We start from the raw sequence: 17,941 nt of genomic DNA, 5'->3' as shown, positions 1-17,941 counted from the left end.
AAACCCCAAGAAGAGTCTCATGGACTTTCCTGCCTGGGCTGGCTTTGAACTTCAACTCTTAGATCCCATCCTCCTGAGTTGCTAGGGTTATAGGTATGAACCACCAGTGTCTGGCCCCATGAGACTCTTATCTCCAATGAACTACTCAAAAGAAGCTGGAAGTGGCATTATGGCTCCAGTGGTAGAGTGCCTGCCTTGAGCCAAAGAAGTTCAGGGACAGTGCCTAGCCCCTGAGTTCAAGTCCCAGCACCAGCTCAAAAAAAAGTTGATATGAAATTAGTTTTAGGTAAAAATTTAAAGAGATCAAAAGGTGAAGGGAAATAGTGTTTAGTAGTAGAAATAGTAATAGGTAATATTTATTGAATTCTTACTGTATTGTACCAGACTGCATTTTTGTTGTTGTTGTTGTTGGGGGTGGGGGGAAAAACAGTACTGTGCTTTGAACTCAGGGCCTCATGCATTCTACCTCTTGAGCTACACCTCCAGTTATTTTTCAAGATAGGGTCTTATGTTTGATCTCAGACTATAATCTTCTGTTCTTCCTACGTAGCTGGACTATACAAGTGTGTATTACCTCTTAGCTTACTGGTTAAGATGTAGTCTCTAACTTTTCTGCCTTAGCTAACCTCAAATGCAATCCTTCCAACGTCCTGTTCTTTTCTTTTCTTCTCTTCTCTTTTTCTGTTTTCTTGCTTTCTTGCTTTCTTGCTGCTTCCTTCCTTCCTTCCTCTTGCTTTCTTTCTCTCTCTCCTCTTTCTTTCTCTCTCCTCTCTTTCTTTCTTTCTTTCTTTCTTTCTTTCTTTCTTTCTTTCTTTCTTTCTCTCTCTCCTCTCTTTCTTTCTTTCTTTCTTTCTTTCTTTCTTTCTTTCTTTCTTTCTTTCTTTCTTTCTTTCTTTCTTTCTTTCTTTCTTTCTTTCTTTCTTTCTTTCTTTCTTTCTTTCTTTTTGGTTGTGGGGCTTGAACTTAGGGCATGGGTGCTGTCCCTGAGGTTTTGATTAATGCTAGTGCTTACCCCTTTTTAGGTGGATAATTGGAGACAAGAATCTCATGGTCTTTCCTGCCTGGGCTGGCTTTGAACTGTGATCCTCAGATCTCAGCCTCCTGAGTAGCTAGGATTACATGTAGCTAGGCCACCAGCGCCTGGCTCACAGTGTCCTTTTCACAAATAGTTGGAATCATGGGTGTGAGCCATCGCATCTGCTGAATCACTTTAAAATATTTGTATTTAGTGTGAAAGTTTTGAAATATATTTAATATGCTTTTATATACATTATGCATTGTATGATATGTAGTACACACATGTGTATATATGTGTGTATATATTTTTTATTTGAAAATCGAGTACTGACTTTTTAGGAAATATAATATCCTTTTAATTTAACTAGATCAACTTACTCCTGGGAATGAAAGTAACCGCACCCTACGTAACTTGGGCTGGGACTTTATGCTTTGTTTATATATATCTAGATGCCTGTGTGCCTCTTTTGCTTTCTCTTTCTCAGCAGTGAGACTTTGGATGTTTTTGCTCATGAAGATGCAGTATATGGCTTGTCAGTGAGCCCAGTGAATGACAACATTTTTGCCAGCTCCTCAGACGATGGCCGGGTTCTCATTTGGGACATCCGGGAGTCTCCCCATGGAGGTAGGGACACTTTATCAAAGGTTATTGCATTAAATGTTGAGTAGTTTGATGTCAAGTTTATTGCAGATTCAGTTTATTACCTGTCTGGATGTCAGAGGAAATGTAAGACATGTGGCTTAGCTCCTACCCTAAATTGTCAGAAGTGGGGCATCTTTGCGATCTCTTCTCCAACCACCTGTGAATCTCCACAAACTTTTTTTTTTTATAATCAAATATTTATTGAGTTCCTTTTGTATTTAGTATATATTAAGTGTTAGGTTTTTAAAAAGAGGTAGGCGAGTAAGAACAGCAGCACGCACGTGGTATTCAGGTAAGGGATAGGTTTATAGACCTGCTGGGACCAGGCAAGGTTGGCACTCCACGTGGCTGGGAAAGGCCTGGGAATGAGAGAGAGCTGGGAAAGAGAGGAAAGAGAGAGGAAAGAGCTAGAGCAGAGAGAAAGCAGAGAGAGCTAGAAAAGAGCAGCAAGAAAGTCCACAAACTCTTTGATCTGGTGATTTGTACCCTTAGGAACAAAAGTTGTGGTGCCTCACCACAAAGACTGGCCACTAGGGGCCAGCTCTGTGTGTTACTGACACATACGAACTGCTGATTATTTACAGAGAATGAGGATGCTGTGCACATTTTTGCAGATATAGTAGTGGTCTGGTTCTTTGTTTTTTAAAAAAAGCCCACAGAACTTCACCTTACACCTGCATAGGATTATAGAAAGATGGCAGAGCACCTTGTAAGGGGAATTGTCACTGAGCATCTCTTCCATTGTTTTCTTTCTGTCTCTTAAATGTGAAATGAAGAACTTGTTTTGTTGACTTTCTTTACTAATGTTCTTCAGGAAATATATCTTCTCAGAGAAGCTCATTTCCTGTAGAGAGATTTCTCTCTGTAGCTCAGTCTTCAGAGGCTCTTTCCTCCAGTACCACCCTCTTGCCACCACCATTACCACCTCCAGGTTTAGTGTGGCTTCAAATAATCAGTCACACCTGTGTACACAGTTACCATCCTGCCTGTGGGATCTAAGACTTTTGTTTTTTCCATATTTTAGGCATTTAACATGTTGAGCTATCCTCATTATTAGTGTTCAGAGAAGCTTGTCCTTAGGTCAGGCAGGCCTGGTTGCAGCAAACAGTGCTATGGTTCTTTGTGTATATAGTAGGTTTGATTGTCCTTTGTCTGTTTGATTGCTGAGAGTTCTTCAGCTGTCAAGGTCCTGGGCAGGACTACATATGTTAATCATAGATGGAGAGGTGCTGTCTTTGACTCTAAAATGCTTCCACAAAAATATGTGCTTCTAGGTAGCAAACTGGTTTCTTCTTCATCTGGAGCCTGCTAATTTATGTAGAGGAATGTAGGAGTGCTAAGTGAAGTTGACTAGGAATTGGTTAGATGCATGTTAAGTTCAAGTATTGAGCTTTTAAATTATTTATTTATTTAGTCAGTTGTGGGGGATGAACTCTGAGCCTGGGCACTGCCCCTCAGCTCTTCAGCTCAGGGCTAGCTCCCTACCACTTGAGCCATAGTGCCACGTCTGGCTTTTTTCTGCTTATGTGGTGCTGAGGAATTGAACCTAGGGCCTCATGCATGCAAGGCAAGCACTCTAACACTGAGACAGCTTCTCAGCCCTGCTTTTATTTCTTTCTTTTTGTCAGTCCTCAGGCTTGGATTCAGGACCTGGGCACTATCCCTGAACTTCTTTTGCTCAAGGCTTTTACTCTACCACTTGAGCCACAGCACCACTTCCGGCTTTTTCTGTTTATGTGCTACTGAGGAATCAAACCCAGGGCTTCATGCATATGAGGCAAGCACTCTACCAGGAAGCCACATTCCCAGCCCTGGTTTTAATCATAAACATTTTTTTTTGACAAAGCTCAGACTATAGCCTCTAACTTATGATCCTCTTACCTTACAGCCTCTTGAGTGCTAGAATTATAGATATGTACTACCATATACAACTTAAAAAAATTCTAATAGTGAATCAAATCATAAAAATTCAACACTTAGGAATTTAGGGAGCCATTTAAGGAATTAGCCATTTAGGGAACATTGTGAATCAGAAGAGAAAACTGCACCATTGTTTTACCTTATCTTAGTATTTTCTCTGTTTTGCTTTGTCTTCATTAAATTGATTTGCAGTATAAAACTTAGAATTTTATGTAATACATTTAGGTTGAAGGTGTAATATAATCTACTGGAAATGGATTGTAAACTTTTTCAGCTCCCTGTGGAATTTAGTTTTACTACTATAAAACAGCTTCCTCCTTTCAGGTATTATATAGTTTTCTGAGTATTATGATTTAAAATTTGGTCAAACATGTTTAAGTTACTGTTTTCAGACTTTCTACACGATAAAAATATGTGCAGGACTGGGAGGACCTTGAGGGAAGGGTGCCTGGTGGGGTATGTTACATTGAGGTTGTGGGTTATTTTTTTCCCTCCCTCCCTCCCTCCCTCCCTCCCTCCCCTCCTTCCTTCCATTCTTTTTTGCTGGTCCTGGGGCTTGAACTTGGGGCCTGGGCTCTGTCCCTGACCCTCTCTGTGCTCAAGGCTAGCACTCTACCACTCGAGCCACAGTACCACTTCTGGGTTTTTCTGTTTTTGTGGTATTGAGGAATGGAACTCAGGGCTTCATGCATGCTAGGCAAGCACTCTACCACTAAGCCACATTCCCAACCCTATTTTTTTTGTTTTTGAGGTTGTGGGTTTTTTTTTTTAATTTTTTAAAAAAAATTTACTTATTTTTTATTGTGAAAATACTGTACAGAGGGGTTACAATTACATGGGCAAGATAATGAGTACATTTCTTATCAAGCATTGTAGCCTCCTCCTTTGTTTCCCCTTCCAGGTTGTGGGTTATTAAAGAGTTTGCTCCTACTTGCACTCATCCTCTTTGCTCATCTTCTGCCTGCTACTGACCCAAAGGTACCTGGAATGAACTGATCATAATTTGTCTTTTTCACAGAGCCCTTCTGTCTGGCAAACTATCCATCAGCCTTTCACAGTGTCATGTTTAACCCAGTGGAACCCAGGTTGTTGGCCACAGCCAATTCAAAGGAAGGAGTTGGACTCTGGGATATTCGAAAACCTCAGAGGTGAGCCCCCTTGATTCATAAAGTGTTCAGATTTTCCTTCTCCTCATTCCTCAGGTAGTGTGATTAACCAGCAAGTGTCAGAACCTGTTTGGTAGATGATCTCAGTTGGTCATCGGTTAACATGTTCTGCTTCTCTGAAGCCAGGAGAATCTATTTCTAAGCAGAGAGAGAATGAATAATAAATAATTCATACTTCTTGTTGAGGGTGAGTCATACTTTTCAATGTGGACTCTAGATAGGGTCACTTCTAGGCAGTAGTCTGAAGTATAGAGAGAACTCTCTTTCTTGAGATCCCTCATTCCCCACATGCACAGGAGCTCTTGGAAACATTTGCCAAATTTATTCCTTCTTAGCTATAGGCTCTTAGTCCCAGACTGGAGAGGGTTCCTAAATGGGCTTCAGAAGAATTGTGAGCTCAAAATTATATGGAAATTATATATTATAGTTCAATACATTTTTTAGAAATGATATTTGTTTGCTTTTTTCAGTTTCTCAAAGCATTATTGACTACAACAGTATAAGATGAAGAGTTAGTGTGCCATGGTGTTAGGGATCTAATCTGTTTTTCCTCTTTTCATTATTAAACAAGTACTACCTAAACAGGCCAATTCTGACCTGATAATGTGAAGCATCAATGGAGAACTTTGTGTCATTTTTTTTTTGTTTTGTTTTGTTTTTTTTTTTGTCGGTCGTGGGGCTTGAACTCTGGGCCTGGGCGCTGTCCCTCAGCTCTTCAGCTCAAGGCGAGTGCTCTACCACTTGAGCTACAGCGCCACTTCCGGTTTTCTGGTGGTTTATTGGAGATAGGAGTCTCACGGTCTCTCCTGCCCGGGCTGGCTTTGAACCGTGATCCTCAGATCTCAGCCTCCTGAGTAGCTTAGGATTACAGGCGTGAGCCACCATCACCCGGCACTTCGTGTCATTTTTAAAGGATTTGAGGATGGAGGCAAGAAAGAGGCTCTTTGTGTTCCTTAAATTCTGAAGGAATTTTTATGGTTACCTGTAGGTAAAGCTATTCTTGCTTTAAAGAGAGCTAGCTCCTCTGGAAATTCTAGATGGATATAATTTACCCTTTGTAAAGCAGTGTTTCAGAAGACTGTCATGGAAAGGAAAGAAGGTTATAATTTATTTCATGGGCTTATGGGCATCAGATAAACGAAGCAGTTAAATACAGAGGATTATCTTCCTTGATTTAGTCCTATATGGTCCAATGGGCAGTCAGAGTGGCTGGAAAAGCAGACCTGTGTAGCCCAACCCTGTCGAGCAGGACTCTCTGAGGCCCCACAGGGCAGCAGAGATTTTTTTCAGCCTTCTCTGTTGCATATAACACCTGGCTGTTGCATGTTGAGGCAGACCCCCTCAATGTGCCTTTACATTGTGTGCTTATGGAGGTTTGCTATCTGTGAAGAAGATAGCAACAATCTGTAGGTTCAGCAGTAGTGTTGTCTGCCTCTTCAAGCTGTTCAGGAACAACTCTTCTGACTCATCTATATCATAAAAGACAGAATTGAAGTAACTATGTTAGCCCATAGTTAGCCTAGCTAACTAGCTTTCTCCTCACTTACAGTCACAGTCAATAGCTAGCAGTTGGAGTAGGGTACTGAGCTATCCATTGCCCGAGGAAAGCTTGAGTGAAGTGTCTTGAGAAGAGATTGTTTTAGTTCTCCCTTTTCTCCTCCAGTTTCCTTACTAGGTTCCAGCTGTGTGTTGAGGGGCCATTTTCCCCTTACCTCTTGTCTTCTCACACAACTTAGTTTCATTCTTCAAAAAATTTTAAAGCACACAACATCTTCATGTCTCCTAAGTAGTAGGGGAGGGGAAGGAGGATATTTGGGAGCAATTTCAAGTCTACATGGAGGGGTGACATGCCAAGGAAGGGGTAGAGGAGGGCACAGGCTCCTAACTGAGGATTGGTTCTATCTTCAGATTATCTCTATTTCTTAGATGATTTTGGATGTTTTTATATCAGTCTGTTTCTTTTGCCTGAGCTCTATGGTCACTGTTTCTAAAGATAACTACAGTGAGCAGTTTCTTACATATCTTTCTAGAACATAATTTGAGTCAGATACCAGGCTGTATATGGATCATTTAAAAATTTTACACTGAAGGAATCATGTTATAAGACCTAATGTTCTCAAGTTTCTTTCCTAGTTATATCTGAGAGATCTTTTTATATCTTCATTTACTGGTTCATTTTACATGATGTGCTATCATTGTGGCATTCCTAAAAGAACAGAATTCTTTTTTTTTGGTCAGTTGTGGGGCTTAAACTCTGGGCCTGGGTGCTGTCCCTAAGCTCTAGCTAAGGCTAGTGCTCTACCACTTATTTTTTTTTGGGGGGGGGGGGGTCCGGTTGTGGACCTGAACTCTGGACCTGTCCCTCAGCTCTTCAGCTCAAGGCTAGCACTCTACCACTTGAACCACAGCGCCACTTATGGCTTTTTATTTTTTTCTGCTTATGTGGTGCTGAGGAATTGAACCCAGGGCCTCATGCATGCAAGGCAAGCGCTCTACCACTGAGCTACCTTCCCAGCCCGTGCTCTACCACTTGAGCCATAGCACCACTTCTGGTTTTCTGGTTGGTAGTTGGAGATAAGAGTCTCACAGACTTTCCTGCCCGGGCTGGCTTTGAACCACAATCCTCAAATCTTAGCCTCCTGCGTAGCTAGGATTACAGGCGTGAGCCACCAGTGTCCAGCTAGCAGAACTTTCTTGTTTCCAGTGTTGGGCCATTATAAACAATGCTGTATTGAATTTGCTGCGTACCTATTTTGGCCCACTTTTATAAAATATCTGTAGAGAATTGCTGCATCAAAGGGTATGTGTTTCAAACTTTTCTTTTTTCTGTTTTGAGACAGGGTCTTGCTATAACCAGGCTGGCCTTGAATTCTTGATTCTTCCCCCTCAGCCTCCTGAGTATTAGGATTATAGAGGTGTGTGTGTGTGTGTGTGTGTGTGTGTGTGTGTGTGTGTGTGTGTGTGTGTGTGTGTGTGTGTGTGTGTGTGTGTGTGTGTGTGTGTGTGTGTGTGTGTGTGTGTGTGTGTGTGTGTGTGTGTGTGTGTGTGTGTGTGTGTGCGTGTGCGTGTGCGTGTGCGTGCGTGCGTGTGCGTGCGTGTGCGTGTGTGTGCGCGTGTGTGCGTGTGTGTGCGTGCGTGCGCGTGTGTGTGCGTGCATGCGCGCGTGCGTGCGTGCGTGTGTGCGTGCGTGCACGCTGCTACTGAGGTACAGGGCCTCTCACCTTTACTTGACTTGGTTGTTTAGCTGGCACTCTGTCTCTTGAGCCATGTCTCCAGATCAGCTTTTTCCTGGTTAATTTTTCAGATGCATTCTCTCTAGGCTAGCTTCAAACCTCAGTTTAAACCTGAATTTTAGCCTCCTGAGTAGCTAGGATTATAGCTGTGAGTCACGACTAGCCTGTTTTTAAATTTTTGATAAAAATTGGTCAGACTGTGATCCCACTACTAAAGACATTGTTAACTCACAAACCTATCAGTTATATTTGAAGCTATGTATTTCTCCAGTTTTTTGCTAGCACTTATACACTGTTGTTAGTCTTCTGGGAAAAAATGATGGCTTCTTGTCTTGATTTCTTCTTCAATTATGACTAAGGTTTTGTGGCTTCTTGGGTAAACTATAGTTTTCAAAGTCCTTATGGAAGAAAAGTCATTTCATAAGGCTAATTGGCAAACTTGACATAATCTGTTTTGGAATAAATAGAGGATGAGTACAGTTCAGTGGAAACTGGGATTTTTTTTTAAAACTTCTCATGTCTTGCAAGATGCTTTGGGGGGGGTCACATATGAAATATTATTGGAACCATTTAAAATTTTATATCCACTGGAGTTTGGGGATTAAATTACAGATCTTTTCTGTTTGAATTCCCTCAGTACTAGTTGAATGGAGGAGAGCCTTTTGTCTTTCCTATGTAGAATTAATTATGTTGTTTTAGTACATAATTTGTTTCCCTAGCACAGTTGCCTAGAAACTCTAATCCAGATCTTGGGTAAGGTCTGAGTCTCTTGGGGAGACAAATCTCTTAGGAGGACAAGATCTATTTCAGGAATTCTTAAACATAGGAAGAGCTTTTAGAGGATTTATTTCCTTATAATTGCAGATAGAATTGTGTGTGCTGGGGCTGGGAAGGTGGCTCAGAGGTAGAGTGTTTGCCTTGCATGCATGAGTCTCTGGGTTCAATTTCTCAGCACCACATAAGCAGAAGAAGCCAGAAATGGCACTGTGGCTCAAGTGGTAGAGTACTTGCCTTGAACTGAAGAGCTGAGGGACAGTGCCCAGGCCCAGAGTTCAGGCCTGATGACTGGGGGGGGAAAAAAAAAGAATTGTGTGTGCTCATGTATCTGAGTAAATATATGTAGGAGGTTTTTTTCCCAGCGTTTTTATAGAGACCCTTGATTCCAAAAGGGTAAGAGTATTTGGTGGTCTGAAGATTCTAGGTTTAGAGCTATTTGTGATTTCCTTAAAAGGTTTATAAGTGACTTAAAGCTTATAATATGCATGGACTTCTGAGTGAATTCAGAGTCTACTACTGGCCTCCTAGGAAACACTTATCTCTTTGGAGCAATGAGGGGCTTCCCACCAAACACTTTTCTTTTTTTAACTCAACATATAATTCAATTCTTGAGTATTTTTTTCTTCCCTATTTCAAACCTAAGCTATATTGTTGTACTTTATTTTAGCTTGGAAGCTTGTAGATTTATGAACAGCTGAGCTTCAGCTGATGAGAAGGCTGGCTAGAAGAAAAATGTTAGCAGATAGGAGTTCTCTTGTCATCTGATCTAATTTCCTCATTGAACAGATTAAGAAATGAGCCTAGCAAGGTAAGGGAGGCAGATGAACTTCATGGCTTACAATGTAGGATGAGAAACTGTACAACCTAAGTATAAATCAGTAGCTATGTGATGGTGAGCAAGTTCTTTCACTTCTCATTATTAAGATAATGGCAATAATATGAGTAATTACCTTATTAAATCCTATGACAGTTCTATAAAGTAAAGCTTATTAGTTTTATTTTTACTTTTTAATTTTATAGTATTTTTATTTTAATGATAAAGATACTAAGGTATAGTGAGGTGAAATAAGTTGGTTAATTCTTGCCTTTTTTCTAAATCAAATAGGGTCCCTGAATATTTTAGTTTTCTTTCACCTAGGTCTCCTCATAGAAAGAAAAGAAAAAAAGAGAAAGAGACCCAAAGTGTATGAAATTAAAAAAGGAAAGAATTTTTCCAGAATTTTTGTCATATTTTCCCCAGTACAAACTTGTCCATCTAAATAAAGACTGCTTCCTTTATTTAGACTGTCCATTCCTAAATGTTAACACCTTTCACTGTCTCATGGTCCATTCATTGACTTCATGCTAGATTACCATTTTCTTGTTTTTCTCCCTAGAAACTCACATGTTGTATTTATATTGCTGTGAAGTTTTAGAACAGAAGTTACACACCAGTTGCCCATGAACCATATTCAACCCACAGCAGTACTTTGGTTTACATGATATAATACAGTTTAGAAAATTATACAGAAAAACTAATTTTATCATCTCTTGAAAAAGTCAAAAGAGGGCTGGGAAGGTGGCTCAGTGGTAGAGCGCTTGACTTGCATGCATGAGGCACTGGGTTCCATTCCTCAGCACCACATAAGCAAAAAGAAAAAAGCCAGAAGTGGTGCTGTGGCTCAAGTGGTAGAGTGCTAGCCTTGAGCTGAAGAGCTGAGGGACAGCGCCCAGGCCCAGAGTTCAGGCCCCATGACCGGACCCCCCCCCAAAAAAAAACAAAAAACAAAAAAAAAAAAAAAAAGTCAAAAGATCAACCTTTTTTGTCATATGGTAACACTCAGCCAAAACTAAGTTAGAGGTTCGCCTTAAGCATTACTATGTGTTTAAGGTTCTCTTCCTCCTCCTCCTCCTCCTCCCCTCCTGTTTTTCCTCCTCCTCCTCCTCTTCTTCCTCTTCTTCCTCTTCTTTCTCATCTTCCTCTTCTCCTTTTTTTTTTTTTGCCAGTCCTAGGGCTTGATATCAGGGCCTGGGAACGGTCCCTGAGTTTCTTTTATTCAAGGCTAATACTCTACTACTTGAGCCACAGCAACACTTCTTGACTTTTACTGTTTATGTGGTACTGAGTGCTAGGCACGCACTCTACCACTAAGCCACATTCCCAGCCTTGGTGTCACTACTCCTTGATGTCTTTATACAGATGCAACCCTTCCTTCATATTACCTACCTGGCTCCATAGACATTAGAGTTAGAAAAGTCAGCTTTAGGGATTTTAGTGGTGAAGAGTAGGCCATGGGGAGGGAAAACTTGAGTAGAATTGACTAAGAAAGAAAATTTCACATTTATAACTTTACATATGTTGCATAGTTGAACAAGGTGTCATTTATTTTATTCAGATTACTTCTTTTAAGTCCGTTTGGAATCATCCGCACAGTTGCTGCCAACATCTTTTTTGTCTTGCTTGTACTGTTGTATTGGCCTTTGAACAGTTTTTAGAACTAAGACTAATGTCTAGAGGATTCAGGAAAAAGTTTCCTCGGCTATTTCTGTCACAGTGCTTATCACATGCTTTTCCTTGACTGTTTAGGCTGTTGTCTTACCCATTACCTCTCTCCCTTCTATTCTTTTTAGCTTCTGTCAGGAACTGTTAGTTCTGTGACAGGTAACAGTGTCTTGCTTTGACAAGGATATTAAAGAGTGTTGTTCTATACACTTAATAATAAAACTAGGGCAAGCCAGGAATCGCTATAATGATTCATGTTATAAGATAGTGCTTTTAGGTGTTGTATAAATGACACATCAGAAGATGGGCAGTGAGTGTAAATTCCTTTTGTCAGAGGAAATTTCTCTGAGGACTTGGCTTTAGGGATCTCTAGATTATATGTCTATTCTTTGATTCCTGTACCACTCCCTCCTTTGCAGAGATCAAATTAACTGTAACTTTATTTCTGAACAAGCTAGGCAGTCTCTGCCATTTAATTTGAGGGTTGTTCATTCTATAATGAGAAGTTAGAGACTAAAGTTGAACATCGAAAGCTTGAAGAGGGTAGCTCATGGTTTGTTTAAAGAATGAGGCTTTCGCGGGCTGGGAAGGTGGCTCAGTGGTAGAGCGCATGCCTTGCATACCAGAGGCACTGGGTTCGATTCCTCAGCACCACATAAGCAAAAAGAAAAAAGCCGGAACTGGCGCTGTGGCTCAAGTGGTAGAGCGCTAGCCTTGAGCTGAAGAGCTGAGGGACAGCGCCCAGGCCCAGAGTTCAGGCCCCATGACCGGACCCAAAAAAAAAAAAAAAAAAAAGAATGAGGCTTTCGGGGCGGAGAAGGTAACTCAATGGTAGAGTGTTTGCCTTGTATGCATGAGTCCCTGGGTTTGATTCCTCAGCACCACATAAGCAGAAAAAGCTGCAAGTGGCACTGTGGCTCAAGTGGTAGAGTGCTAGCCTTGAGCTAAAGAGCTGTGAACAGTGCCCAGACCCAGAGTTCAGGCCACATTACTGATCCAAAAAAAAAAAAAAAGAGTCTCTCTTGATCTAGTCCTCCTTCCTTTCAGAATAGACAAAGGTTATCAGAGTAAATGAAGACTTCTCACACTTTTTTTTTTCTTTTTCTTTTTCTGGTGCCAGTCCCGAGGCTTGAACTCTGTCCTGGGCACTGTGCCTGAGCTGCTATTGCTCAAGGCTAGTGCTCTACCATTGAACCACAGCTCCACTTCTGGCTTTTTTTTTTTTTTTGTAGTTTAGTAGAGGTAAGAATTTCACAGACTCTCCTTCCTGGGCTGGTTTTGAACCATGATCTCAGCCTCCTGAGTAACTAAGATTACAAATTTGAGCCACTGGCACCCAGCTTCTTACACATCTTACACAAGATCCAGAAGCAATATACACAAAAGAAAAATACTGATGAGCCAGGTTCCAATGAAATTTTATCAAAGATACAAATAAGTGAAAAGATAAACCAAGCAGCTAATAAACTCATAATACATATATTGTACAATAATTTGTATCCAAAAGTATGAATCAGTAAAACAAAATTTAGATTTTTTTATTTAAATGCCATAACTAGGGCTTGAACTCAGGGCTTCTTGCTCTCTCTTGGCTTTTTGTCTCAAGGTTGAGTAAAAGTTGAGCCACAGTTCCACTACTGGCTTTTTGTTGGTTAATTAAAAATAAGAGTCTCCTGTACTTTTCTGCCTATTCTGGCTTCATACCTCAGAATCTTCCTGAGTAGCTAGCATTATAGGTGTGTTCAACTAGTTACCTGATTTTAATTTAGCTTTCGTGTGTGTGTGTGTGTGTGTGTGTGTGTGTGTGTGTGTGTGTGTGTGTGTGTGTGTGTGTGTGTGTGTGTGTGTGTGTGTGTGTGTGTGTGTGTGTGTGTGTGTGTGTGTGTGTGTGTGTGTGTGTGTGTGTGGCGCGGGGTGTGTGTGTATATGCTGGTACTGAGACTCAAACTCAGGGGTTGGACACTGTCCTTAAGCTTTTTTTCTTTTTTCTTCAAGGATAACACTCTACCACTTGAGCCACAGCTCCACTTTTAGCTTTTGGTAGTTAACTGGGGAAAGAGTCTCATGGACTTTATTGTCCTGGCTGGCTTTGGATCATGATCCTCAGATTTATCTCCTGATTAGCTAGGATTACAGGTGTAAGCCACTTGCACTTGGCCAAAAGTTTGTTTTTAAATCCAGCAGAAATGTTAAACAGGTGCTTTCCAAACAATTTATCCAAGTTAGCCAATGAAGAATGGTAATGTTAACAAGAGTATGGACCAAATGAAACTCATATATTCAAGGCAAATCTAAATTGGTAGAAACTGTTAGGGAAAACTGTCATCTACTGAAGCTAACCATATGTGACTCAGCAGTCTTACCTTTTTCTATAGAAGAGAAATGAGTACATATTTTAACCAAAGAGGGCTGGAAATGTGGCTTAGTGATAGAGTGCATGCCTACCATACATGAAGCTCTGGGTTTGATTCTCCAATACCACAAAAACAAAATGATAGAGCGCTAGCCTTGAGCTGAAGAGCTGAGGGATAGTGCCCAGGCCCAAAGTTCAGGCCCCACAACTGACCACCCCAAGAGTATTCTTGACTGCTTTATTCCTAATAGCCAAAAGCTGAAAAGAACCTAAATGTCCATTAAGGAAAAATGGGTAAACTATGGAATAACTGTACAATAAAATACTGTGCCAGCATAATAAAAGAGAACAAACTATAGATAAACACATTGACATGGATGAGTCTTACAGCTGTGAATATTGAATGACAAAAGCCAGGTACAAATATGATTCCATTTGTATATGATGTTCAAAAGCAGGCAGGTTGTAGAAATGTCAGAATACCTGTCTGAGCTTGATGTCATATCTTGATCCTGGGTAGTGGTTTCATTGGTATTTACCTACTGAAAAATTTATTGGCTATACATAATTTATTGGCTATCCATAGAATAATAGTGCAGCTTACTATGTTATATATACCTTTCTATTTGTTTTGTTTGTGAAGATTGAACCAAGTGCTTCAATGTGTGCTAGTTAAGCACCCTACCACTGACCTTCACCCAGTTCTGTTACTTCTTAAAACAAGCTTCTTTTTTTTTTTGGTTGGTTGTGGGGCTTGAACTCAGGGCCTGGGCACTGCCCCTGAGCTGAGGTTAGTGCTCTACTCCTTTGAGCCACAGCCCCACTTCTGGTTTTTGAGTGGTTAATTGGAGATAAAAGCATCATGGGGACTTTTCTGCCAAGGCTGGCTTCAAACCAAAATCCTCAGATCTCAGCCTCCTGAGTAGCTAGGATTACAGGTGTAAGCCACGGGCACAGGCTGCTTCTTTTTGTTTTTAATTTTAATCTAAGGCCACTATTGCTTCAAGTGAGTACTTACCTTCTTTCCTGTGATTCCAGTGAGTGTGGTAACAGAATCAGCTCTTTAGAGAGCTGTCTTGCAGGGACAAACAGGAAAAGAAGGCTATCGGGGGAGCTAGTCTTTTAGATAGTTTTACAGACCTACAACAGAAAAGCTGGGTTTATTAGTGTTTGGTTGTCAGGATGTTGAGCTTCAGTCAGAGGACATGTCTTTTAATTACCTACTCCTTTCTTTTTTTCTTCCTTAGCCTTGTCATAGACACCAATACAAGTGTTTCATATGTTGAAAGCCCTTTTCTCACCCTAGCACTATATTCCTTTCTTAACTTCCTCCTTTGCACTCTTACTATCATCCTGGCTAAAATCTGAATCCTGTATAACTCTTCTGCCTTTCCATTCCTCTAGTGTAACCAGCCTTGTTCTATGCTAGTGCCAGGTTCATCTTTTAAATTTCATAAAGCCCCTGCTCCATTTCATAACCATTTCACTCCATAAAGAGCTTTTGGCTCAGGTTTAAACTTCCTTGTTGCTTATAATACATATCCTTAAACATAATTTTTGCTCTTTCCCTGTCCAAGAGCTTTAGTAGCTTCTTGTTGTCTTCACTCAACGTATCTTTAGAACCTATCATACGTGATGCTCTAAGAAGATAAATTTTCTGGAATAAATATGTGGCCTACTTGACTGGATAAAAGAAAAACTACAGGAGAATCTCAATCTCTGTCTCTCTCTGTTTTTGTGTCTCTCTGCCTCTCTCTCTGTCTTTCTCTCTCTCTGACAAGGTCTTGTTTAAGGCTCTGATAATTCCTTAACCACTGTGTGTGTGTGTGTGTGTGTGTGTGTGTGTGTGTGTGTGTGTGTGTGTGTGTGTGTGTGTGTGTGTGTGTGTGTGTGTGTGTGTGTGTGTGTGTGTGCGCGCGCGCGCGCGCGCGCGCACACATACACTAGTCTTGGGCTTTAAACTCAGGGCCTGGGTACTGTCCTTGAGCTTCTTTTGCTCAGGCTAGCACTCTACCACTTAAGCCACAGAGCCACTTCTGGCCTTTTCTATTTATGTGATATTGAGGAATTAAACCCAGATCTTCATGCATGCAAGGCAAGCACTCTATCACTAAGCCACATTCACAGTCTAAACCAGTCTTTGTCCTTACCAATGTGCAAGGGTTGCATCTCCAAAAAGAGGCAATCTGTGGTAATCTGTATAATTACTTGTGCCTTTCTGTGAACTTTTAAAATGTATTTTACTTTTGTTGTCAAGGTGATGTACAGAGGGGTTACAGTTACATGAGTAAGGTAGTGAGTACATTTCTTGTCGAGCTTGTTACCTCCTCCCTCATTTTTCTTTACTGTGAATTTTAAAGTACTGGGCTGTGTTTCACCTTAGATCTCTAGTGCCTGACACTATGCTTGGAATTCTATGGAAACGTAGTGAATATTGAATGACTACATATAGTCTGAATTTTCAAAAGCCATTTTTCTATAACATTTATGTATTTCAAATCCCTGTTTATAATGTCATGTATTAAGTTGTTATATCTATCTAAGGAAAAAATCCTTAGAGGAGGTTGTAAGGGTTATTGCTGGGAGAAAGGTAGTTTATATAGAAGAAAGGTATGTATTCTGGTTAGGTTGCTTTCTAGCTTTTAGGCCACACGATGGAGCTATAGAATCAGTTTTGTCCATTAGAGGACTTCATGCCCCTGTATAAGCTATAGTTATAATCAACCTTTAAGGAACTGGTTAAAGTACTCTTTAATAAAGGGTATACCCAAAGATTAGATTATTAGTTTAGATATCTGACTTTTTGGGTTTTATACAAATACCTCAAGTGACTTAGCATCTTTGCTTACTTTATACAGTGGAAGCATGGTTTATTCGGAGAGCTTCATAATGAATTAGTACCAAATTCACTTAGAGCTGCTGTCTTTGGGCTTTAGGTTAGAGCTTTACTTGGTCATTACTTCACACCAACATGGGAGGGGAAGGAGAATGTAGTAAATAGATGAGAGACTGAAAAACATACCCCTTTCTCTCTCCTTTTTCTTTCTTAAGCTTATTTTTTTTCCTTTTTCCTTTGAATTACTGGGGCTAAAACTAAGGGCATCATACTTACTAGACTGGTGCAGTATCACTGAGTCACATCTCCAGCCCTATTTTTCACTGATTGTTTGTTTGTTTGTTTGTTTGTTTTTATGTTGGTGCTGGGGCCAAGACACTGTCCCTGAGTGTTTTTGTTTGTAGCTAGCCACAGCTCTACTTCCAGCTTTTTGGTTGTTAACTGGAGATGAGTTTCATGGACTTTTCTGCCAGGCTGACTTCAGACTTCAATCCTCAGATGGAGACCTTCTGAGTAGCTAGGATTATAGGCATAGGCCACCAATACCTGGCTGTTTATTGATTATTTTTAGGATACAGTTTTACTTTCTGCTTAAACGCACATTGATCTGTGACTCACTTACTTTTAGCCTTTCTGTCATTAGTGGGATCATAGGCCTGTACTACTACATCCAGCTTTCCTCTGATGGAGATGGAGTCTTAGACTTTAATGCCTAGGCTGGCCTGGTACCACAATCGGCCTCCCATGTAGCTTAGGATGACAGGCATGTACCACTATACCCAGCTTTGGGTTGAGAAGAACTTGGGGTCTTGTGAACTTTTCTACCTGAGCTGGCTTAAAACTGGAACCTTCCTGATTTCTACCTTCCAAATAGCTAGGATTACAAGCATGGACTACTGGTACCCAGCAGGTGCTTTTCTTTTGTTGATTTGATTTTTTGTCCCTTCAAAACAGTCTCACTATGTTTCCCTAGCATCCTCAAACTCACTACATAGTCTAAGACTGGCTGGAGCTCAAATGCTAGGATTGCAGGTATTTTTGGGAGACAGTGTCTTACTAGGCTACAGCCTAGGCCGACCTTGAATTCTGTATGTCTATATTTATATCTCAGACTAGATTTTGTTAGTAGACAAATGTCAGGAGCCATTTGACCCTTGGTAGAGCTTTTTTCTTTTTTTTTTAAATCTACATACATGAATTTTATAGACTGCTGCTTATGCTCAATTTATTCATTCATTCAACAATTGTTTATTAAATGCCTGGTATGTATATGGCACTGTTTAAGCACTTGGGATGTCCAAAGAAAAGATCTAAGAGTGAATGATTTTCATGGAAAAGACAAATAAGAAATAAATGTGAGGCTGGGAATGTGGCTTAGTGGTACAGGCATAACGCCCTTGGTTCAATTCCTCAGTACCACATAAACAGAAAAAGCCGGAAGTGGTGCTGTGGCTCAAGTGATAAAGTGCTAACCTTGAGCATAGGAAGCTCAGGGACAGTTCTCAGGCCCTGAG

General features: G+C 40.6%; 1 protein-coding gene across 1 annotated transcript in view; it reads left to right on the top strand.

The window, feature by feature from the left end:
* Window positions 1-1,452: 1,452 nt before the first annotated feature.
* The window catches only part of LOC138838565 (DDB1- and CUL4-associated factor 5-like), a gene marked incomplete at its 3' end in the record, with an annotated part of 26,250 nt that continues 9,761 nt past the window's right edge, over window positions 1,453-17,941 (top strand). The window contains exons 1-2 of the mRNA XM_070037979.1: window positions 1,453-1,642; window positions 4,599-4,728. Of these exons, the coding sequence (XP_069894080.1) occupies window positions 1,468-1,642; window positions 4,599-4,728 (305 nt within the window). The remainder of the gene's footprint in view (window positions 1,643-4,598; window positions 4,729-17,941) is intronic.

The sequence above is a fragment of the Dipodomys merriami genome, unplaced genomic scaffold, assembly GCF_024711535.1.
Source record: "Dipodomys merriami isolate MVZ:Mamm:240054 unplaced genomic scaffold, mDipMer1.0.p SCAF_2827, whole genome shotgun sequence".
Taxonomy (NCBI): domain Eukaryota; kingdom Metazoa; phylum Chordata; class Mammalia; order Rodentia; family Heteromyidae; genus Dipodomys; species Dipodomys merriami.
This window is presented reverse-complemented; position numbering and strand designations above follow the sequence as displayed.